At 42.0% G+C, this 24,400-nt stretch overlaps 1 protein-coding gene across 1 annotated transcript; it reads left to right on the forward strand.

Annotated features, from left to right (window-relative positions):
* The first annotated feature begins 1,868 nt into the window (after positions 1 to 1,868).
* Prps1 (phosphoribosyl pyrophosphate synthetase 1) lies at positions 1,869 to 23,881 on the forward strand. Its single transcript, XM_051141434.1, has 7 exons — positions 1,869 to 2,139; positions 13,161 to 13,344; positions 14,307 to 14,405; positions 16,484 to 16,608; positions 19,046 to 19,219; positions 20,742 to 20,901; positions 22,849 to 23,881. The coding sequence occupies exons 1-7, from the start codon at positions 2,018 to 2,020 to the stop codon at positions 22,939 to 22,941; spliced, it is 957 nt and encodes a 318-aa protein (XP_050997391.1). The 5' UTR covers positions 1,869 to 2,017; the 3' UTR covers positions 22,942 to 23,881.
* The last annotated feature ends 519 nt before the right edge of the window (positions 23,882 to 24,400 follow it).

Here is a 24,400-nt window from a genome sequence, read left to right on the forward strand (position 1 = left end):
TTCATTCTTCATGTGACCACCATCCAGAGGGCCTGATATATAGGCAAGCAGAGTATTTCTTCTGAATTATATTAAATTTACAGAATCCAGTATAACTTGCCCATAACTCGGTTATACTTTACAAAACCTCACTTCTTCTTTTTCAGTTTCACTTTTTATTATTCTTCGGTGTGTCATATGAATACAAATGCCCTTGGAGTGTGGAGACATCACAGGCAATTGTGAGCCAGCAGGCTGTGGGTGCTCAGAACCAAACTTGGGTCTTCTGCAAGAGCAGTGCTGGTTCGAAAACCGCTTTGGGGGCTGAAGAGATTGCTCAGCTACCAAAGTGGTTTGGTTAGTTCCTTGCTGGGCAGTTTTCAGAAAAGTAATACACAGAGGGGGGAGAGAGGGAGGCAAGGAGGGAGAGGAAGAAAAGGGAAAGGAGGAGAGAGGAAGAGGAAGAGAGAGGGAGAGGGAGAGAGGGGCAGGTAGGGAGAAAGGAAGAGGGAGAGAGGAAAAGGGAGAGAGGAAGAGAGAGAGGGAGGGAGGGAGGGAGGGAGAGAGAGAGAGGGAGAGAGAAGGAGGAGGAGGAGGAGAGGAGAGGAGAGGGCTCTCTATGAAGCTTAGCTGTCCTGAAACTCACTAAACCAGGCTGGCTTTGAACTCACAGAGATCTGCCCAGTTCACCAGTGCTGGTAATTCCATTGTGCCGGGGTGGTGATGGTGCATGCCTTTAATCTTAGCACTATGCAGACAGGGTTTCCCTGTGTAGCCCTGGCTGTCCTGGACTCACTCTGTAGACCAGGCTATAGCCTGCCTCTGCCTCCAGAGTGCTGGAATTAAAAGTGTGCACCACCCGGGCTGGCTCATAGTCTCATTGTGTGTACCAGGCTGGCTTGGGACTCATGATCCTCCTGCCTCAATCTCCTCAGTGTTCAGATTATAAACATGTACCACCATACCTAGTACTTATTATTTTGTTTTTGTTTATTGTTGCTGTTTTGAGACAAAAATCTCACTATATATCTCTGGTTTCACTGAACTCACTTTGTAGACCAGACTGGCTTAGAACTGACACAGATCTGCTTGCCTGTCTACCTACCTCCAGAGTGCTAGGATTAAAGGTGTATGCCACCACCACTAAATTTTTTTATTCTATATTGTGTGACTTTTCTCTTACATCTAATTCATGGCTGGAATACTGTTAATGAAAATGGAGTCTAAAAATAAAAGTTTGCACTGGTCCAGCCAGCAAGTTATCATCATAATAGTAATAAAACAATGTAAAAGGCTACATTAGCAACATTATCTTGTCATTGTGGCAGACAGACTTAAACACTATGTTGATTCCTTCGGGGTTCTTCATGGATAATACTTTAATTTTTCTTCTTCCAAACATTAGGTAATCGGATTTTTACCACACAGATATTTGTGATGTAAAAATGCTTCAATTTAACTACGTACTTAAAACGGGATAAGAATTCAGAATAGAAACCTGCACACTCACGTGATTACCATCCTGCTAGAACAGATATACTTAAAAGAAAAATGCACACCAGACTTGGTTTCTTGACCTGAAACAAAAGAGAACTAGGGATGATTTCCCACTTAGGGGGAAGACCTAGCCCTATGCATCAGTAGAATCCCTCCACCCACATCTTTTCACACCCAGAGAATTTTCCCTTTGCCTTCCAGCGATCCCCTACCGCGGTGCTACAAAGAAGGCGGGGCTACTTCTTAGTCTTGCCACTTTCACGCCTTTCTGCCAATTACCAGTGTGAGACAGTGGTTGGGCGGCAACCTTACCGGAAGACTCCGCCCCCATTCTGGGTCAGCCAATCCAGAAAGGATGGGTGGAGAACATCCTTTGTGATCCCGCCCCCTCTGGGTAATTTAGAGCACGCTGGGCGGGAATGTAAGATGGCGGAATAGTATCGCGGTGCTTTAGGCGTTCAGGCTCCCGGCTTACTTCAGTTCCAGTCTCCGCGGCGGCGGTGACCACTGAGCGTAGAGCGCGTTTGGGTAGTTGCCAAAGATGCCGAATATCAAAATTTTCAGTGGGAGCTCCCACCAGGATTTATCCCAGAAAATTGCTGACCGCCTGGGCCTGGAGCTAGGCAAGGTGGTGACTAAGAAATTCAGCAACCAGGAGACCTGGTAAGGATGAAATTGCCATCGCGAGTGTGCCTCACCTGCCCAGGCAATGGCACCTTGGGGGATGGAGCGGCCGTGGGAGATCTGGGGTACTGAGGGAGGGAGGACAGAAAAGGACAGCTGAGGTTACCTTACCCCTATGACTGTTCCGTTATTTTACATAGCCCGAGGGTCGGGTTCATCATCGCAGCGCGTTCAGGTGGAACCAAGATGGAGGGGGGGGAGGGCGAGGCGTAGCCGCTATGTTTGAAGGCTGGGGATGGAAGACCTAATGTGTGTGTGGGGGGGTAATGGCCTCCTGGAGCCTCTGGGAGGGCGTACCAACGCTTAGCTTCGGCCTTGGGGACACGTGGCTTGTCGCTTCAGTGTGGAGTCACACTAGGCTGTATTCGGCTCGCTTTCCAGTGCGTTGTCTGGTGTATATCAGAGACCATACTGCGTTCTGAGCCTCCTCCTGGTTTTTTTCTCCTGGAATCGAAAAGCTTTTTGATCCGAAATGGTATCGTTTTAATCTGGTCTCAAGGGAAACATGTTCTGAGGGCGCGAAAATATTACCACTTCCCTTAGATTGGCACGCGTCGGCTTTTCCTATCCTGTTTGTTGAGGAATCGACTCACCCTTAAGTTAAATCTAGTTGATTGGATAAAGTGGTTGCTTTAGCTCAGCATCCCGGATCTTTAGCATCTCCGCGTAAGTCATCCCGAAAGGAAACCATAGTTGTCGAGTTGGAATTTTTTGACATTTCCTAACGCCGCTATGATCACAGATAATACACCCACCAGCGCTTCCGTCCCCCATAGCGGCCGCTTCTCAGTGTTAAGTGCCTAAGATATTTAGGGAACGACTTACACGTGAATATTAATAACTTGACAAAATGACAATGCAGGGAACGAGGTAATTCAAACAGCGAATTGAAATTGGAATTTTTTTTTTTTTTTTGGATGCTTTGCCTTAAAACTCCAGCACTGGTGTGGTGTCACAACACCTGTGATCACACCACTGGCAGAAGCAGGAAGATAGCAAACTACAAGTTTGAGGCAAGTCTGGTCTACAGAGCTAATTCTAAATTAGTCGGGATCACATAGTAAGACCATCTCAGATAATTTAATTACGAACAAAACTCCCTAGCCCCACTTTCATCCTCCACATGCAGTATTGGACCATGTAAGAGATAACTTGATTAGCTGCTTCTTTCAGCGCCCCTTCCAGCTTTGTATGGAATCTTCTAGATCTCATGCACTGTATTTTATTGTTTTCACTGTATTTTATTGTTTTCCCGTAGTAGATGAGATCAGAACACTGGCCATAATCCTTTTTCATTGGTTTATTTTGATATTTTTTAGGCTTTTCTTTAGGGGGAAGCTCCTTCAGCCTCTTGCTTTTCTTTCTGCCTGCTTGCAGACATGAGCCTTTACTACCGCCACAGCCTACAATCTTTTTTTTTTTTTTTTTTCGAGACAGGATTTCTCAGTGTAGCCTTGGCTGTCCTGGACTCACTTTGTAGAGCAGGCTGGCCTCTAACTCACAATGATCCGCCTGCTTCTGTCTCCCGAGTGCTGGGATTAATTAGGTGTGCGTTACATACAGCCTACAATCTTACAGTCATCTGGTAGGGGTCATTTTTTTTAAAGCTAATGATCCGTTAAATTACATGAGATTTATTTTTTTCTGACGTTTCTAAATGTTTTGTATTTTTACTTTAAAGTGGTTTCCATATATATATATATATATATATATATATATATATATATATATATATATATATTAGAGCTAGCTAGTTAAAGTTCATCTGTAATGAATGGCCCCTTCCTGGATTAGAATGCTGTTAATTGTGACGCAAATGATAGTGCAAACACTGATAGCATCTGTAACCAGGCAATGCCTTAGTCAAAAGAGGTGTGCAAGCTGCTGTTTTTAATCTCTGACCATTATTACTCCTGGGCCTCCATAAAGAAAGCCAAACAGCCCTAGATTTAAGAACAACAGCTTAGCTAGGAGATAAGTATGTGGGTTTGTTCATTTGACTGGTTGGTTGGTTGGTTTGTTTTGTTTTGTTTTGTTTTGTTTTGTTTTCATTTATAGGTTCCTTGACCCCTTTGGTAAATCTTTCTCCTATGTTTTCAGGGGAAAAAAATGAAGAATATTTTGTGCTTCTGATCTCTGCACAGTGCAACACACCAGAACCTGGGGTTGTATTTGTGATGATGGTCATGGAAGAAGAAAAGAACAAAATTTAGTTTTTTACTGACTGGTTTTAATTAAGCCCAACTTGGATAATAAGGCTTTTTAGGTGTGTGTGTGTGTGTGTGTGTGTGTGTGTGTGTGTGTGTGTGTGTGTGTGTGTGTGTGTGTGTGTGTGAGAGACTAATACCTGCTGAGGTCCGAAGAAGGTGTTAGATCCCGTGGGACTAGAGACACAGATGATTTTTGAGCCAACATGTGACAGCTAGGAATCAGAACCCAGGTCCTCTGCTAGAGTAACCTGTGGTGGTTTTTTTTTGTTTTGTTTTGTTTTGGTTTGGTTTTGGTTTTTTGTTTGTTTGTTTATTTTGGTTTTTTTGGTTTTGGTTTTCAAGACAGGGTCTCTCTGTGTAGTCTTTGCTGTCCTGGACTCTCTTTGTAGACCAGGCTGGCCTCCAACTCAGCGATCCGCCTGCCTCTGCCTCCTGAGTGCTGGGATTAAAGGCGTGCACTAGCAAGCCCGGCTGTAACCTGTGTTCTTAACCACCCAGCTGAATATAAGTTTTAGCTCTAAGTTTGGCTTTGAAAAAATGGCTGGATTGGGGTTGGAGTGATGGCTCAGAGGTTAAGATCACTGTCTGCTCTTCCAAAAGTCCTGAATTTAATTCCCAGCAACCACGTGGTGGCTCACAACCATCTATGATGAGGTCTGGTGCCCTCTTCTGGCATGCAGGCACATATGCAGGCAGAACACTGCATAATAAAGAAATAAATCTTTAAAAAAAGAAAAATGGCTGGATTGTTGGTTTTTAAATGGTTTTAAATGGTAGTGGCAGTTGGGTGATGAATTCCTAAGTGTTTTGAGTTTTTGTTTTTTATTTGTTTTTTGTTGTTTCGTTTTTTCTGTGGTGGGGAATACATCTGGCTGGCTTAGAATTTAGCTGTATAGGCCAGGCTGGCCTTGGAACTCAAGACCTGACTGTACTTCCTCAGACCTTACATGCCAGCCCTAGAACACATAAAATTTAAGGAATGATTTCTAATGTTGCTATTAGGTTTATCATTTGCTCTTATTAGGTGTTTAGTCTGACAAGGAGAATGACTGTTCTTTGGAAATTTTTGCCCTTTTCCTTTTGGTTGGCATGTGTTGTAAAAAATGATGGAGTTTGTTTTGACAAAGAAAATGTTTTCTCTCCTGTGGAAAAATCTAGACAATGAGGTTTCATAATTAATACCTCATTTGCAAGGATTTTGAAGCCAGGCATGGTGACACACACTTTTATTCCCAGCCCTAGGTAGTAGAGGCAAGCAGGATCAGCCTGATCTACAGAGTTAGGTCCAGGCCAGCCCCAGGCTACAGTGAAACCTTGTTCCTCCTCAACTCAACCCCCACCTCAATAAAAGGGATTTGAAATATATGCGTGTACATGAACACACACACACATATTTTTTTTTCCGACACTGGTTTTCTCTGTGTATCCTTGGCTGTTCTAGACACCGAACTCACAGCGATCAGCCTTCCTCTGCCTTTGTGCTAGGATTAAAGGTGTGTGCCTCCATGCCCAGCTTTGAAGTATATTCTTTTTTCTTTTTCTTTTTTTTTTTTTTGGTTTTTTGAGACAGGGTTTCTCTGTGTAGCCTTGGCCATCCTGGACTCACTTTGTAGACCAGGCTGGCCTCGAACTCACAGCGATCCGCCTGCCTCTGCCTCCCGAGTGCTGGGATTAAAGGCATGCGCCACCACGCCCGGCTTGAAGTATATTCTTTTTTCTTTTTCTTTTTTGGGTTTTGTTGTAGTTGTTGTCAAGACAGGGTTTCTTTGTGTTTAGCCTTGCCTGCCGTGGATTCTCTTTGTAGACCAGGCTAGCTTTGAACTCAAGACATCCTCCTGCCTCTGCCTCCCTGAGTGCTGGGATTAAAGGTGTGCACCAACACAGCCAAAACTATATTCTTAAAGCAAGGGGTTTGTTAAAATACATATAAGTCTTATAGAACAAATGAATCATAATTTTGCCAAGAACTTTGCAAAAAATAATTGATAAAGTTTCGAGTTACTTTATCTGTATGGTGAAGCATTTTTCGGGTATATGCCCAGGAGTAGCATAGCTGGGTCCTGAGGTAGCACTAGTCTCAATTTTCTGAGAAAGCACCAGATTGATTTCCAAAGTGGTTATACAAGTTCACACACCCACCAGCAATGGAGAGGTTTTCCCCTTTCTCCACATCCTCGCCAGCATGTGCTGTCATTTGAGATTTTGATCTTAGCCATTCTGATAGGTGTAAGGTGGAATCCCAGAGTCATTTTGATTTGCATTTCCCTGATGACTAAGAACATAGAGCATTTCTTTAAGCGTTTCTTAGCCTTTCGATGTTCCTCCATTGAGAATTCTCTGTTCAGCTCTACCCCATTTTTTAATTGGATTATTTGGTTTGGTGGTGTTTAATTTCTTGAGGTCTTTATATATTTTGGATATTGGCCCTTGGTCAGATGGTCTATCTGTACCTCCTAATCAAACAGTCTGACACTAGTAAGTGACTCTGTGGAGCACATGATGCTCTGTCCTTTATCTACAGCCTCAGATTGACCTCTGGTGACATGTATAGAGGACAAAGCTGACCTTATTGGAAATCATTATACCCAACTTCTACTCTTCCCCCACTGTCAGGAGAATGGAGATCTGATTCAAGGAGGTGAAATATGCAAGATGAATAAAGACAGGTTTAGCCATCTTTGAAGTTGCTCACTTGTAGAAAATACTTGGTCTGGACTCCATGAGCCACAGAACAAGTACTTTTTTTGTTTGTTTGTTTTTCGAGACAAGATTTCTCTGTAGCCTTGGCTGTGCTGGACTAGCTTTGTGGACCAGGCTGGCCTCAAACTCACAGCGATCCACCTGCCTCTGTGCTGGGATTAAAGGTGTGCGCCACCACGCCCAGCTTTTTTAAATCAGGGAATTTCTCAAGGAAAGTGAGAGAGTAAATATCACACCTTTAATCCCAGCCAGATAAAGCAGGCTGACCTCAGGGTTCAAGGTCAACCTGGTTTAGATAGAGAGTTCTAGGCCAGCTAGAAATACTTCTTGAGACACTGTTTCTTAAGAAAGAAAGAAAGAAAGAAAGAAAGGAAAAGAAAAGAGCCAGGCGTGGTCCCAGCACTCGGGAGGCAGAGGCAGGCGGATCGCTGTGAGTTCAAGGCCAGCCTGGTCTACAAAGCTAGTCTAGGACAGCCAAGGCTACACAGAGAAACCCTGTCTCAAAAAGCCAAAAGAAAAGAAAAAGATCCCAGGAATTCCTTTTAAAAAGTCACTGCAGCGAGCTGGAGTCAGGTCTCAGACTCAAGCCATCATACTTCAGAGTGTAAGTGTGTCACCATGCCTGGCTAGCACTTTTTATTTTTGAGACAAATTTGCCTGCTTTAGAACAGGTTAACCCCCACCCCCCGGATCCAAGATCCTTTCTTCAGACTACCACACTAGGCTCTTTTAATCTTAATACTTATTCTCATTGGCCCTTTACTATACTGTCAGAATGTTATCATTATGAAAATGTTGGAGATGCTATCAATTTTATTTATATTCTCTTTAAAAATCAGCAGTGTATTTTCCAAGTAAATCACATAATCAATTCAGTTCCATAGTCACATCAACCATGTTTGGTTGGAGTTGCTTTTTGTTTTGTTTTCGGACAAGGTCTCACTTAGTCTAAACTAGCCTCGTATATGCTGTGTAGCCCAGGCTGCTCTTGAATTGATCCTTTTGCCTCGGCTCCTTAAATGCTATATTAACCACATTTCAAGTGCCCAATGACCATAAATATGAAGCCAGTGATTCCTGTATTGTGCCATGCCTTTCTAGGCCTTATTGGGAAAATATGCAAGTAGTTCTTGTAGAAAGGCCTTCTTAGACCTCTCTGACCTATGTGAACTTTAAAGGATACTTTCTGGTGCAGTTATTAATAAGCTAATAGTTGTGAACCAACCAAGTGGTGTGTGTGCGCGCGCACGCGCACGTACATGTACGCACACAAATGTATGCCACTTGTGTATGTTGGTATCTGATTTTCTGGCGCTGGGGTTATATACAGGTGATTGATTCAGGTCCATGCTAAGAACCACTGAGCCACCTCTCCAGCTCCTATTTAATTTTTTGTGATAGAACCTTCCAAATATACATAGCTTGAGTTTGAATCCCCAGAGCCCACTTAAAGCTGGGTGCACCCACAAGTGCTCCTCTGGAAAGATGGGAGGTAAAGACAGAAGAATGCCTGGAAGCTTGTAGCTAGCTAGCCTCATGTACAAAGCAGTTGAACAACAAAAAGATTGTCCTCTGACTTGAAGGCATGCACTCACACCTACAAACACACACACATACACACACACACACACACACACATCCTAGACACACATAAAAATTAACCCTAATTTCTTTTTTCTTTTCTTTTTTTTTTTTTTTTTTTTTTTTTTTTTTTTTTTTTTTTTTTTGGTTTTTCAAGACAGGGTCTCTCTGTGTTAGCTTTGGCTGTCCTGGACTCGCTTTGTAGACCAGGCTGGCCTCGAACTCACAGCGATCCGCCTGTCTCTGCCTCCCGAGTGCTGGGATTAAAGGCATGCGCCACCACACCCGGCTCAACCCTAATTTCTTAATATTGAAGAACTAGTCAGTGTTCAGTTCTCTATGTGTTTTCAAATTTAAAATATTAAAATTAAATTTTTACATATTTATTGTTTGCAAGTATAAACGTCATGCACCACAATGCAAGTGTGGATTCAGAAGACAACTTTTGGAAGTTGATTCTCTCCTCTTCACCGTGTGGGTTCCAGGAATGGAATTTAAGTGGTCAGGCTTGTGGCAGGCACCTTTATCAGCTGGACTACTATCAATTCTTTATTGCTGCCACCTAAGACTTCTTTACTACATTTCTTTCCATTGATTGATTGATTGGAAACGCAAAGGAATTGGCTCTTATACCAGGTTGGTTCTGGGGATTGACCTCAGGTTGCCAGACTCTTCAGAGATTGTCTTTACCTGCTGACCCATCTTACTGGACCACGGTTTCGTTGGGCTTTTTTAAACTGTTGCTCTCTGTTTGAGATGGGGTCTTTAATTTGTAGCCTAGATTAGCCTCTAACTCAATCCTCCTGCTGTAGCTTCATGAGTTTTTGGTTTACTGATATGTATTGTTCTACCCAGCTAAATATACTTAATATAAGTATGTTTGAACTAGAATGCAAATAAGATCTATTGAATAGAATTAGTTGGTATTTTTATGTTTTTTTTTCTTTCTTTTCCTTCAGTTTTATTTTCCACATGTGAGTGTTTTGCCTGCATGTCTGCCTCTGTGCACCACATGTTATGCCAAGCAGTGTATATGGAGGCCAGACTAGGGCATTGACTCCCTAAAACTGGTAACAGGAGTGGTTGTGAGCCACCATGTGGGAGCAGGGAACAGAACCTGGATCCTCTGCAAGAGCAACAAGTGCTCTTAACCACTGACACACACACACACACACACACACACACAAACAGTGGGTTGTTTTGTTTTTGAGACAGAATTCAGGCTGTCCTCAAATTCCCTATATAACCCAATTTCTTATCTCAACCTGGAATTCAAGGCTGTCCCCATACCTGCATGGGATCTAACCCAAGACTTCCTGAATATTGGGATACCACCACTTAAGCTTAGCTCCTTAGCTCTGCTCGTTTATTCTTACTGCCTCTAAACACAATTTAATAAAACTATCAGAAAAGCTATTGTAATTGGAGACTTTAAAAAGTGGGTAAGGTATTTATATATTAAAAAAAAAACCATTCCAGATATCAGGAAGAACTATAGAGGCTAGGAAGTGAAAGGACACATCCAAGGAATATGAAGAAAGAGGATGTAACTGGTACGTGATGAGCTGAGGAGAAGATATTTTGAGATGAACTATTATACCTCTTTTGACACAAGGTATGTAGCCTTGGCTTTCACTACTGTTCATTAACTTCCTAAGAGGTAGAATTATAGGTGTATACCACCAAGTCTGGCTCAGAGGTGAGCAATTTCTCAGGCTAACAACAGAAATTGAAACTCTCCCAAGTTCCCTCACAGCATTACATAGTTTTTCAGAGAACACACAATCAAAGTAGATTCTTTTGACTGACCATAGAAGTGTCTTTTTTTTTTTTTTTTTTTTTTTTTGTATTTCTGTCACTTTATCTTTAGCTGAGAGATACGCAGGTATAAAGATGCATATTTATATTCTTTTCTATTTATTTGTTTAGTTAGCTGTTTTGAGGCAGGGTCACAAACTGTGGCCCAGGCTGGCCTGGAGCTCACTGTCTAGTCTAATTTGTCTTGATTATATGCATGGGCTATGAAAATTGGATTTTTGAACGAGGCATGATGGTGCCTTTGGAGGTAGTGGCAGGAGAATCAGAAGTTTGAGATAGGGCCTGTAACTCACAGCAATCCACCTGCCTCTGCCACCTGAGTGCTGGTTTCACTGGTTTAATACTGACAATAGCCCATTAATATCCCCATGCTACAAAGGGGCACACTGAAAAACAAGGCAGTGACACTACTTAAACAAAACATTTTGTGCCGGGTGTGGCACTGCATGCCTTTATCCCAGCACTCGGGAAGCAGAGGCAGGTGGATCTCTGTGAGTTTGAGGCCAGCCTGGTCTACAGAGTGAGTCCAGGACAGCCAAGGCTATACAGAGAAACCCTGTCTTGAAATAAACAAAAAAACACCAGAAGTTTGAGATCATCCTCAGCTCTGTAGTAAATTGTAGGTCATCCTGAATTACATGAGTCCTTTCTTGTCTCAAAATAAATACATAAATTAATTAATTAATTAATTAATTAATTAATTTGAATTTTAAGAGCAGATTATATCTCAGCGGTAGATCACTTGCCTAGCATGTACAAAATAATGAGTTTTATTTCCAGTATCATGAAAATGAATTTTGAGTTGATTGTAGATTTATGGGCACTTGTAAAAAAAAAAATGAGGAAAATATGCAGTATATCTCTTACTCAGTGTCTTATAGCTTTCTGACTATAGTTTGTTTCATTTTTCTGCGAACTATAGCTTTCTTGAAAAGCTATGGTATAATGTAACAGTCAGTATACACTGATGAAAGCTGAGATAAGGGGCTGGAGAGATGGCTCAGTGGTTAAGAGCATCACCTGCTCTTCCAGAGGTCCTGAGTTCAATTCCCAGCAACCACATGGTGGTTCACAACCATCTGTAATGTGATCTGGTGCCGTCTTCTGGCAGGCAGAGCACTGTATACATAATAATAAATAAATCTTTTTTTAAAAGTTGAGATAAATAAAACACCCCTATTAATTACCAAAAGGGTATTTTCTGTTTGCTCTGAGATGATTTTCTTCCTGGTCCTCTTCCAGTGGTTTTCTTTTAATAGTGCCTTCATCTGGTTTTAGTATTGGAATAAAATTGAGTTGGAACCTGTTTCCTTCTCATCTGATTCTGGAAAAGACTAAAATTAGCATTAGTTACATTAAAATGCTGGCTGAATTCTCGAATTAAGCTGGATGTTAGTTTTGTGGCATTTTTATTTAAATTTTTACATATACTATATTTCGATCATATTCTCACCTCCCCAAAGTCTTTCCGCCTCCCTACCTACAAAGCCGTTGTTGGTTATCTTAGAGGTTTATCAGTGGTATTGATTTTTCTCTCATAAACTAGCTGTTTTTTTATTTTGTAGGTTTTTCTTCATTTTGCTCTTAAGTTATTTTCAGGTGGCTTATGTATATGGGTATTTTGCCTGCATGCACACATATGTGCAACACACGCGTGCCTAGTGCCATAGATCCCCTGGAACTGGAGTTACAGAGAGTTGTGAGCTGCCACGTGGATGCTTGAATTGAACCTGGATCCTCTGAAAGAACAGCCAGTGCTCTTAACCCCTGAGCTATCTTCTCCAGCCCCAGGGTCTCTTTTTTTTTGTAGCTACCCTGTCTTATACCTGTACTGCAGATGGATACCACCAACATTCACCCGATTGTGTAGTTTTGGTTTGGATTTTTTTGGGGAGGGCGGGAGGGAGACAGGGTTTCTCTACATAGCCATGACTATCCAGGAACTTACTCTATGGACCTGGTTAGCCTCAAACTCATAGAGAGCCGCCTGCTCTTGCCTCCCGAGTGCGGGGTTAAAGGTATGAACCGCTACACACAGCCAGTCCATGCTTGTAAAGACTGACTCATCCCTCCAGAGCACTCCTGGAGTTTCTGCTTAGGTCAGAGTAATTAGCAAGACTTCCTGCTTAAGTCAGAGTAGTTAGCGTAGAATGAGGTCAGGGCCCACATCTGTTTCATTCACCATTATATATTCCTAGTAGAGGAACTTAGTTTTATAATGAGTATTTAATATCTGAGTGAACTGTCACTATAGTAAGGGAGGAACTGTCTTTTCTATACAACATTGGTACAGAACAGTAATGATTACTTCCTTAGGATTTTCCTACTTTCCTTATGTGTAGACTCTAATAGACACTCTTGATAATCAGATTTGATACTGTATCTGATGGGCAGCATATGAAGCTATGGTGCAATTACTTCTTTATAAGCACTTTAGAGTAAAGTCAACCAATCTTTCTCATGCTGTGTCACATTTATAAACTCCGAATATTTGTATAGTGGACTGGAATGAACCGGGCAGTAAGCTGCTTCCAGTATACAGGTTCCTTTATGGACTCTCACCAAGTCTGACGTGATCAATGTCCACATGGGGCTTTAACTCATCCATAGCATATATCAATGCTGATGCTGTGACTGTGTGGCGCTTAGAAAAATCTATTGTTTATGTTCGTTCTCTTTTTTCGATTTTAGTGTGGAAATTGGAGAAAGTGTACGTGGGGAGGATGTCTACATTGTTCAGAGTGGGTGCGGTGAGATAAATGACAATCTTATGGAGCTTTTGATCATGATTAATGCTTGCAAGATTGCGTCAGCCAGCCGGGTTACTGCAGTCATCCCATGCTTCCCTTATGCCCGCCAGGATAAGAAGGATAAGGTAGGAATGGAATTTTTTAAAAAAAATCAGATCAGATCTAGAGCTTAATGCTAGGCTAGTACCCTACCACTGAGTTATTCCTTCAGCTCATAATCTTTTGAATGTAGGGGAAAGAGAGACATCATCCAAAGCTACAAAGCCCTTGACTACAGAGCATTTTGAAAAGCGATATTGTTGAGGTGTAGCCTTGGTATAGTGGTGAGCATAGCTGCCTTCCAAAATGGTATCTCCTTAAGTGTTGCCCCGTCTTTTAATCAGCAGGCATATAATTATTTCTAAAAGCGGTGCATTTATAGCCGGGTGTGGTGGCACATACCTTTTATCCCAGCAGAAGCAGAAGCAGGCAGATTGCTGTGAGTTCAAGGCCAGCCTGGTCTACAAAGTGAGTGTAGGACAGCCAGCCAAGGCTACACACAGAAATTGCGGTAGGGGCGGAGGGAAACAGTGCATTTATATTATATATTTTATTTAAATATCATTTAGCTTAATTCTGTTAAGACTAATCACCAGCTGGCCGGCGGTGTCACACGCCTTTAATCCTGTCACAAAAGAGGAAGAGACAGGTCTCTGAACTCAAGGCCACTCTGGTCTACAGATTGAATTTCAGCATAGCCATGACTACACAAAAGAAGCCCCATCTAAAAAAAAAGGGGGCTTGCTGAGGCAGAGGTTCAAGACTTCTAAGCCAGTCTAGACTACAAAGCAACACCCCTAAAATAATTTAAGAAAACAGAAGTAGGAAGGTACTTTTCTTTACTAAAATTTGTATCGTCATTTGGAATTATAGTGTACTACTTTGTTTGTATTAGATTATAGTCTACTCCGACCTCAATGGCCACATCTCTTCTCATGAATTTCATGGTGACATAATGTCTTACACACAGGCACTTGATAACCTTTTCTCAAGCAAATGAATTGTTTTCATCTTGGCTTTTTGTTTTCCTTTGCTCTCTTCTATTCAGAGCCGGGCTCCCATCTCAGCTAAGCTTGTTGCAAATATGCTGTCTGTAGCAGGTGCGGATCATATTATCACCATGGATCTACATGCATCTCAAATTCAGGTACCAGTGGAAGCTAACTACTGAGACTTAGAAAGGTGGGAGGAGAGGCATGGCAGCACACCTGTAGTGGAGGCTAAAAGCGGAAGCAAGTTCGCAGGGCAGTTTGGTATTGTGGGAAGACAGGCTTTGCGATTAGAACTACTTTGAATGCTTCTACTTAAACATACTAACACATTAACTTTATAACCTTGGACAAGTTACTTAGCATAATACATGTTCATTTTTGTGGGTATAAAATATGAAGTCTATGGTATGCTTGCCTGATGACTGGTGTAACTGATGGCAGTGGTAGCTGTTACCAAGATTATTCCCCTAGAATAATCAGTCTTAAATTTAGAGCTACAGACATAAGATTTTTCATACAAGGCCAGGGCAAGGGAACTCAATTGCCACATTTATTTTATACTATCTAAAGAAGTGTTCTGCTATATACGGTGGTGCATACCTATAGTCTTTGCACCTGGAATGCCCAGGCAGGAAGACTGAATTCCGAGCCAGATGTGGTGATGCATGCCTTTAGTCCCAGTACTCAGGATGCAGAGGCAGGTGTATTTCTGTGAGTTCGAAGCCAGCATGGTCTACAGAGCGAGTACCAGGACAGCTAAGGCTACACAGAGAAACCCTGTCTCAAAAACATATATATATATATATATATATATATATATATAATTTTTTCCCTCCCAAGCTGCGTGTGCTAGTGCACACCTTTAATCCCAGCACTCAGGAGGCAGAGACAGCAGGATCTCTGAGTTCAAGGCCAGCCTGGTCTACACAGCAAGTCCAGGACAGCCAACGCTATAAAGAGAAACTCGGAAAACAAACAAACAAACCTTAAACACCAGGTTATTACCATTTGGATCTTCTGGCAGTACAATGAGGTGCATGAGACAGAGGAGTAAACTCATCCTATAAAAAAGAAGCAACTTAATTGAGAAATACAACCAGTTTGTGTAAACTAGAATTTAAACACATCTCCTGATTTTGAGTTATTCTGTATGATTATAAATAGTTGCCACTGAATTTATATGTCATGTTATCTCTTAGCTGCTTTACCAGTTGGAGCAGCATAAACACCAAGTGGCATAAACAGTGTAAGTAGGTTGTGAATCTGATCATTGGCTTGGCAGTTTGTAGTACTTGGCTGAACTTGACTGGTTTTGTTCTATTTAGATTTGTCTTTGTTTGTTTGTTTGTTTGAGACAGGGTTTCTCTGTGTAGCCTTGACTGCCCTGGACTCACTTTGTAGACTAGGCTGGCCTTGAACTCTCAGAGATCCGCATGCCTCTGCCTTCCTGAGTGCTGGGATTACAGGCATGCAGCACTTGATTTGCTTTTGAAACTGGAACTAACTCTTTGTAAACCAAACTGGCCTGGAACTCAGAGATCCTCCTGCCTCTGCCTCTGGAGTGCTGGGACTAAAGGTGTGTGCCACCACGCCCAGCTTTGTGGCTTTGAACTTGACTGTTTACAAAAGTTCATTTCTGTTCCTGTGGTCAGGTGTGGGTGGGTTGGCTAAGGGCTAATATTGCTGATCTTGCCAGGAAGGAAGCTGTTTTTATAGTTACCACCTTGGGCATGCCTTTCCAATACTTTGAATATTGCAGTAAGGTATTTTTTTTTATATAAGTTACTGTTTCCTTTAAACATTTGGTGTGTGTGTGTGTGTGTGTGTGTGTGTGTGTGTGTGTGTGTGTGTGTGTGTGTGTGTGTGTACATGCATGAAGTGTGTGTGGAGGTAAAAGAATAACTTGCAGGAGTTCTGTAACCAAATGGGACCTCAAGATCAAACTTGGGCTCCTTTACCTACTGAGCCATCTCAACAGCCCTTTTTTAAAAATTACATTGATTGATTGTTGATTGGGCACACATGTGCTGAAGTGTGTGCATGGAGGTGAGAAGACAACTTTCAGCAGTCAGTTCTCCCATGTGAGTCCCAGGGAGCAAACTCCTCAAGGCTTGACAGCAAATACCTTTGTCAGATGAGCCATCTCTCTTGATCTACTTTCTTTGTTAGCCAGTCATAAAAGGAAGAGAAGAAAAATAAGAGAAAACTTGACCCAGCCTCTTTCTTTCTCCAGGGCTTTTTTGATATCCCAGTGGACAATTTATATGCAGAGCCAGCCGTCCTTAAGTGGATAAAGGAGAATATATCTGAATGGAGAAACTGTACTATTGTCTCACCTGACGCTGGTGGGGCCAAGAGGTATGGTTGTAATTACTATTGGTCTTAAAAATAATGTGCTGTGGCCAGGCAGTGGTGGTGCACACTTTTAATCTCAGCACTTGAGAGACAGAGGCAGGAGGATCTCTGAGTTCAAGGCCAGCCTAGTCTACAGAGTTCCAGGACAGCCAGGGCTACGCAGAGAAACCCTGTCTCAAAAAGAAAAATAATCATTGTCTTATTGGATTGACTGTCACATTAGTGACTTGGCACTACAGAGATAACAACGCTTGCTATAAGGTTATCAGAAAGAGTAGGAGATTTCATTTGCAATGAATGGCATTTATCCTTAAACCCAATAGTAGTGGATAAGTGAGCTTTACATACCTCTTACAAAGCTATTGGTTAGGCTGTTTGATCCCTGGATTAAAATATTAGGCAGAAAAAATATTAAACAGAGTGTGAAATAAAGTATGGTATTTTAATTTAAAGCTAAGACCTTACATTTTTTTAACCAAACTTATTGCCAGGGATTAGCAGCTATAATACTTTATACCTCAGATGGTGTAGACCCTTAGATTTTCTTAGTAGATTGCTTTTTAGTCATGCAAACAATTCAAATCTTTCCCAACCATATCTTTAAGTAACTTCAGTGGAATTAATAAGCTGAGAACTTGATTTATTCAACCAAATATATAGCTTGATGGACTCCGTTTAGTCACTAGTTAGTTATTATCTAGTGACGGTATAAAATAGCCCATATAGGCAGTTGGTCACACTTCGTGTGTGTGTGTGTGTGTGTGTGTGTGTGTGTGTGTGTGTGTGTCAGTCAACTTTGCCTGTCCTGGGACTCACTTTATAGAGCAGGCTGACCTTGAATTCATTGATCTGGCTAACTCTCTCTCCCGAGTGCTGGGATCACAGGTGTGCTCGCCATGATGCCCGACTACACATTGTCATTTTAAGCATTATCTTCACGTCTTTCTTGGGACTTGCAAAATAGTTAACTTGAGATAATCAAGCAGGCCAGCTTTTACTTTTTAAGTTTAACATAAGAATATTATTTTCTGCAAATGACTTACTGTTCCTTGTAATTCCTTTTCATTCTGATTACTTTATAGTGATGGGATATTTCCCGAGTGAGCGGTGCTCATGTCTGTCTTGGCAGGGTTGGGGAGTAGGTAAGGATCCCAGTGTGATTGTAATTATCCCAGTAGCTCTCCACTCAAGGGTGTGTGGATTACTTTTCCAAGCCCTTTCTGCTTTGTTGGTGACTGAGTGTGTTCGTCTGTGAGCACAATTTGGAACACTTGCAGTAACTAATTATGCATTATCTTGCATGTCATCATTCCAAGCAAATTGGCAGCCAGACATCATGGTTCATGCCTTTAATCCCAGCACTCAGGAGGCAGAGGCAAGCTGATCACTGTGAGTTTGAGGCCAGCCTGGTCTACAAAGTGAGTCCAGGACAGCCAAGGCTAACACAGAGGAACCCTGTCTCAAGAAAGAAGAAAAACCAAGTAAATTGGCTAGCTCTGATGTTAGGTGTCTAACCAGTAGTAATAGAGAGCACAAGGCCTCGAACTCTCAGAACGGCCTGCCTCTGCCTCCCTGAGTTACAGGAGTGTGCCAACAAGCCCTTCATTAAAGGACAGATTTGAACCTTGAACTTCTAGATTTAAAGGTCAGATGCGTTGCTCAGTGAGCTATATGGGCTTTCTGGCTTTTGTTATCTTTCATAAGAAAAAAAAACACGAGTTCTCTTTTCATTTGATGATAATTTGGGCTGTATAGTGGCATGCCCTGCTTGTCTGGTTAATTGGCTTAATTTTCTTTCTAGCACTTGTAGAAGGAATCCCAAGCTTGGTGACCAGGTACAGTTGATATTTACCATCGGTGGTAGTTTTACCACCATCAGGGGAGAGATGAAAGGGTGGGCTCTGCTCCACTCCTCCTGCTTCTGGTTCATGTGTCACATCACTTCTAGAGTCACAAGTCTTCCATGACAGAAATTGGGACAATCTATGCACCCCCTGCACTAGCTAATAAGATCTCTCTTGCCTTCTGCTTTTAATCAGTTAAACTAATATACCTTAGCATACACTGCTTCCCAGGACTGGTGAAGGGTATGACTACACCATCCCCATAAGAAATGGTAGACGTTTAAGTAATATATTTCTAAACTGCTATTGATATTACAGAGGCATTAATCCATAAAATCCAGTTTGTTTTTTGAGATGTCAATGATGGTTGCTTTTTTTTCTAGTTCTAGGATCTGGTTTGGTTTCAAGGACTATTCTCCCCTAGGGGGAAAAAAACCATCCCATTATTTAGTGGGTGCAAGAGACGGAACCCAGGGTCTCATGCATCCTAAGCAAGTTGTCTATCCTAAACTACACTCCCACTCTTGGAAGCTCCTTTTGCCTTAGAAGCCACAGACATGTCTTTAACCTAACTTTGTACCGCTTCTCTTTTACAGAGTGACCTCCATCGCAGATCGGTTGAATGTGGACTTTGCTTTGATTCACAAGGAGCGGAAGAAGGCCAATGAAGTGGACCGCATGGTGCTGGTAGGAGACGTGAAGGATCGGGTGGCTATCCTCGTGGATGACATGGCTGACACTTGTGGTACAATCTGTCATGCTGCTGACAAGTGAGTACAGCCTGGTGGGGCTAGTAGTTAGAAGGAAAAAGCTATCTACTGCCTTGTTGACTCTTTCTGAAACAAGGGATAAGTTGCTTTGGGATATTTTGGTCATACTAACTTTTACTTAATATATATCGATTAGTAAGTACTCCTCATTACAGATTCCTTTTTTATTTAATGGTTTTCCAAGACAGAGGTTCTCTGAATAGCCTTGGTTGTCCTGGACTCGCTTTGTAGACCAGGCTGGCCCAGATTCTTAATTTTTATAAACACACTGCTTTTACATCCAGTATATTCTTAATAAATTGAAACTATCAAAAGTCAAATCCGTCATATACATGTTACCTTCCAAAACTCCTTGCTTAATAACACAATCTACCATAGACTGGGTTGTGTTCCCTCATAATTAACATGGTTGACAAGGAGCTGTGGTGAGACAATGTTTAGATCACACATTGCTAGACCAAGGAAGGAAAGATCAAAATTCTACATCTGGTTTCTACTGAATACATAGTATGTTTTTGCCATTATGAAGTCTAAAATCATAAGTTGAAGCATAATCAAAACATTGGTAAAGTTTGCCCTTTTCACCATCCAATTCAATGACGTTAACTATATTTTCAATATTATATACTGTTGTCTTATCCTTTACATATTTTTATTCATTTTGTATGTGTACATATGTGCACATGCCATGGCAAGCATGTGGAAGGCAGAGGACAACTTTGTAATGGTGCTCTCATCGCACCCTATGGGCTCCACAGGAATCAAATTCAGGTCAGCAGACTGGGCAGCAAGCACAGTCAAATGCAAGTGTTCCTGCTTAAGCTTATTTTCGAGACAGGGTCGCTCTGTGTAGCCTTGGCTGTCCTGGACTCACTTTGTAGACCAGGCTGGCCTCGAACTCACAGAGATCTGCATGCGATCTGCGTGCCTCTGCCTCCCGAGTGCTGGGATTAAAGGCCTGCACCATTAAGCTTATTTTCAAGGTCATAGACTTTCAATAAAGATACCATATCTTTATCATGTAGCTTTCCAGGTTATGGTGAAGGGCATTTCTCTTTTTTCCAGTGGGAAAGGAGAAAGAACACAGATTACCACTGGAAATTTTTTATAGGTTCTATCATGATAAGACTTGGTGCAGACTTTGCTCCCTGATATGGCCAGAACTGTGTCCCCAGCTCCCCTAAAATTCATGTGCTGACTTCTAGGCCCAGGTGTGGTTTTGCAGGTTACTCTTGAGGTTATTTAGGCTTGACTAATGAGATCTTGAGAGCAGAACCTTCCTAACAAACTCAGTGACCTTATCAGAAGACAGTGCCTGCTACATTTCCTTTACTTGTGTTCCAGAAGGGCCTGTTGTGAACACACACGATGTTTGTCTACAATTGATCTTCTCCTTGTCAGACTCTAGAATAGTGGGGAAAAAACTTGTCTCTGATATTGTTATGACAAATTAATATTTTTCTTTTATCCCAATTCAGATTCTGTATGTGAATATCAGATTAATTAGTTCTTTTTCCTCTAGACTTCTCTCAGCTGGAGCCACCAGAGTTTATGCTATCTTGACTCATGGAATCTTTTCTGGCCCAGCCATTTCTCGCATCAACAATGCATGTTTTGAAGCAGTCGTTGTCACCAATACTATACCTCAAGAGGACAAGATGAAACATTGCTCCAAGATACAGGTGAGATGAGATGAATCAGGTGGTAAGGTGTGTCAGATATGTGAAGAATGAAGATTAAGTTCTTTGGGTTTTCTCTTTATTGTTTTGTTCTGGAAATGGAACCCAAAGTCTTGGTGTAGGTAAGCACTCTCCCACTGAATTTCTGAAGCCATCTTTTGTTCATTTTTTTCTCTTGGCACTGAGGACTGGACCCAGAGCTCTTCTTTGTCTGTACTGTTTAAGATTTGGTCTCATTATGTTACCCAGGCAGGCCTCAAACTTGAGGGTATTCTGATTCTCCCTCCAAAGTAGCTAAAGGCCTGGCTTCCTCCTCTAGGCTTTTTGCTTGCTTATTTATTAGGTCCTGCTGTGTAGACCAGGCTGGCTTTGAACTCAGAGTCTACCTGCCTATGCCTCTCAGTGCTGGGTTCAAGTGCCACATCCAGCTTTTTAAGCTTTTTAATTAATGTTGTAAAAAGTATTTGTATGTGTGCACTTGTGTGAATTTCAGTGGCCTAAAGATGGCATTGAAAAAAAAAAAAGGAGGAGGAGGAGGCTGGAGAGATGGCTCAGAGGTTAAAGAGCACTGTCTGTTCTTCCAAAGGTCCTGAGTTCAATTCCTAGCAACCACATGGTGGCTCACAACCATCTAAAATGAGATCTGGTGCCCTCTTCTGGCCTGCAGGTGTACATGCAGGCAGAGCACTGTATAAAGAAAGAAAGAATGAATGAATCTTTAAAAAGTAAAAAAAGTATAAAAAGATGGCATTGAATCCCCTGGAACTGGAATTAAAGGTGGTTGTGAGCGTCCATGTGAGTTCTAGGGACTGAATTTAGGTCTTCTGCAAGAGCAAGTAAGCACTCTTGGCACTCTTTTTTTTTTTTTTTTTTTTGGTTTTTCAAGACAGGGTTTCTCTGTGTAGCCTTGGCTGTCCTGGACCCGCTTTGTAGACCAGGCTGGCCTCGAACTCACAACGATCCACCTGCCTCCCGAGTGCTGGGACTAAAGGCTTGCACCAGCACGCCTGGCTTACTCTTGGCAGTCTTACATGCTGTGCCATCTCCCCAGCCTCTTTCTGCTTTGGTCTTTTGAAAAACAAAAATACAGCGCACTATTGACCACGATACTCTAAGACCTATTGCAATCCTCTTGCCCCAGTCTCCCAAGGGCTAAGATTATAGGCATGTTCTTTTTTTGTTTGGTTGGTTGGTTTTGTTTTGGTTTTTCAAGGCAAGGATTCTCTATGTAGCCCTGGCTGTCCTAGAACTCACTGTAGATCAGGCTGGCCTTGAACTCAGAGATCCATTTGCCTTTGCCTCCCAAATGCTGGGCCTAAAGTTGTGCCCCACCACGGCCTGGCTAACTTTTATGTGCATGTGTATGCAAGCATGCCACGTATGTACACATTCCTCCAGAGGGCCAAAAAGGCCATCAGATTCCCTGGATCTAAGTTATGCCTGTCATGTATTAGGAACTGAACTCTAGTTCCTTAGAAGAGCATCAAGTGCTCTGAACTGCTGAACCAACTCATCAGCTGCTATAGGCATGTACTTGGTCTGTACAGCCTCACTGTTTTCATGATCTTGACTCAGATCTTGTCCTGTATATTTTTTTTAACATTTATATATCATTATACATACAAGGCTCCACCTGCATGTGCACCTGCAGGCCAGAAGAGGGCACCAGATCTCACTACAGATGGCTTTGAGCCACCATGTGGTTGCTGGAAATTGAACTCAGGACCTTTCGGAGAGCAGACAGTGCTCTTAACCTCTGAGCCATCTCTCCAACCCCCTCATCCTGTATTATTAGCATCTTAACTTTTTCCTAAATGACTATAGTAAAAAATAGGAGCTGGTTCTAAATTTGTAGTTAAGTTTGCTTTCCAGGCTGCTCATATAGGTTGTAGATGGGCCAGCACACTCTGTCCCTGCATACTAACCTGATGCATTTTTTTGCCTTTCTAGGTGATTGACATATCCATGATCCTTGCAGAAGCCATCAGGAGAACCCACAATGGAGAATCTGTCTCCTACTTGTTCAGCCATGTTCCTTTATAATGGAATAACTTCCTAACCATTTTGAAAATCAAACCAACCCCGCCCCTTGTTTTTCTTGGTATTTGGTGAGCAGAAGAACCAGCTTGCTCCAGTGTAGTTTTTTACATCCCACATTAGATACAGTAGAACTTATCCTAAATTGGAGAAAGTCAGATTGCTATTAACTGCTAGGATGTCCTGCTTGCACTGTTTCATCCTGGCTTTCTTGTTTATTTTGTGAACCATGCAACTTTAACTAGAGCTCAGCTGCTGACGGATATATAGACTGTTGAGAGTATTCCACATGGTCCTTAGAATATGATTGACAAAGCTCATACCCCATTGCATGTGAATGAATGCTTTGGGATTTTCTTCATTCAGAATAACTAGCAACAAAGCCCGCCTATATGTGATCCATTTTCAGAGGTCTATGCTACATTACAGCAAGAACCCTGAACATCCTTAAACAGAGTTCTAGTAATTGAGCACCCGGTAAGGCAGGGCAGGTAGCTCAATGCAGTAATTAATTATGGGAGGAAGAAGCCTGATCCATTGCCATCTATTTAACTCTATAGCTTGGATTCTCCACATCTGTTCCCTTTCGATTTGACTTTACTACCTTCAGCTATCTTGACCCTTTCCTGGCCAAATATCTTGGACTCAGTGACCATTGTACCGTACTCTTCTGTAAGACAGACTTGCTTCTTGCTATGTAACTGCTAACATTCACATTAGATAGCTTGCTGTAGCGCAGTCTTCCTTAGCCTGCTACCAGTGTGGTGGCAGGTTTAGGTGGTGTCATAGTGCCTTTTGATTTATTTAATTATTTAATTTTCATCTTCCTTGGATCCGTTTGGCCTCTCGATTGAACAGATTTCTGCTAAACAGTTTGATGTTATCGTCTCCTATAGAAACTTAATAAAATGTCTGTTACGTATGCAATTTGGGATCTGTTGTCATTTGTCTCTGCTGATGTTTGTCTCAAGGGTTTCACTGTCCAGTGTTTCTCTTATTTTCCAACCATCTTAGGCACTTTAACAAAGTGACATTGGAAAGTCTTTAAGGTTTCTGAGGTCTAGTTGAGAGTTAGAAGCAATCTAATTCTGTGTAGAATACCTGAATTATATGATTTATATGCCTTCTGGGTTTCTGCCACTTATTGCTGGGAATCTAAATTCCTATTTCTTTTGAGCCAATTTTACCTAATCTGATGATCTCCCTCCTTTGCCGGTGTTTGCTGTTTACTTACTATTTATTTAGGTTTTTCAAGACAGGGTTTCTCTGTATAGCCTTGGCTGTCTGCACTTGCTTTGTAAACCAGGCTGGCGTCAAACTCACAAGAGATCCACCTGCCTCTGCCTCACTGAGTGCTGTGATCAAAGGCGTGCGCCACCGCACCCAGCTACTGTTTGTTTTTCATGACGCGTTTTTGATGAGTGTATTTTTCTACCATGTGAGTCCTAGAGATCTAAGTAGGTCA

The sequence above is a fragment of the Acomys russatus genome, chromosome X (assembly GCF_903995435.1).
Source record: "Acomys russatus chromosome X, mAcoRus1.1, whole genome shotgun sequence".
Lineage (NCBI taxonomy): Eukaryota > Metazoa > Chordata > Mammalia > Rodentia > Muridae > Acomys > Acomys russatus.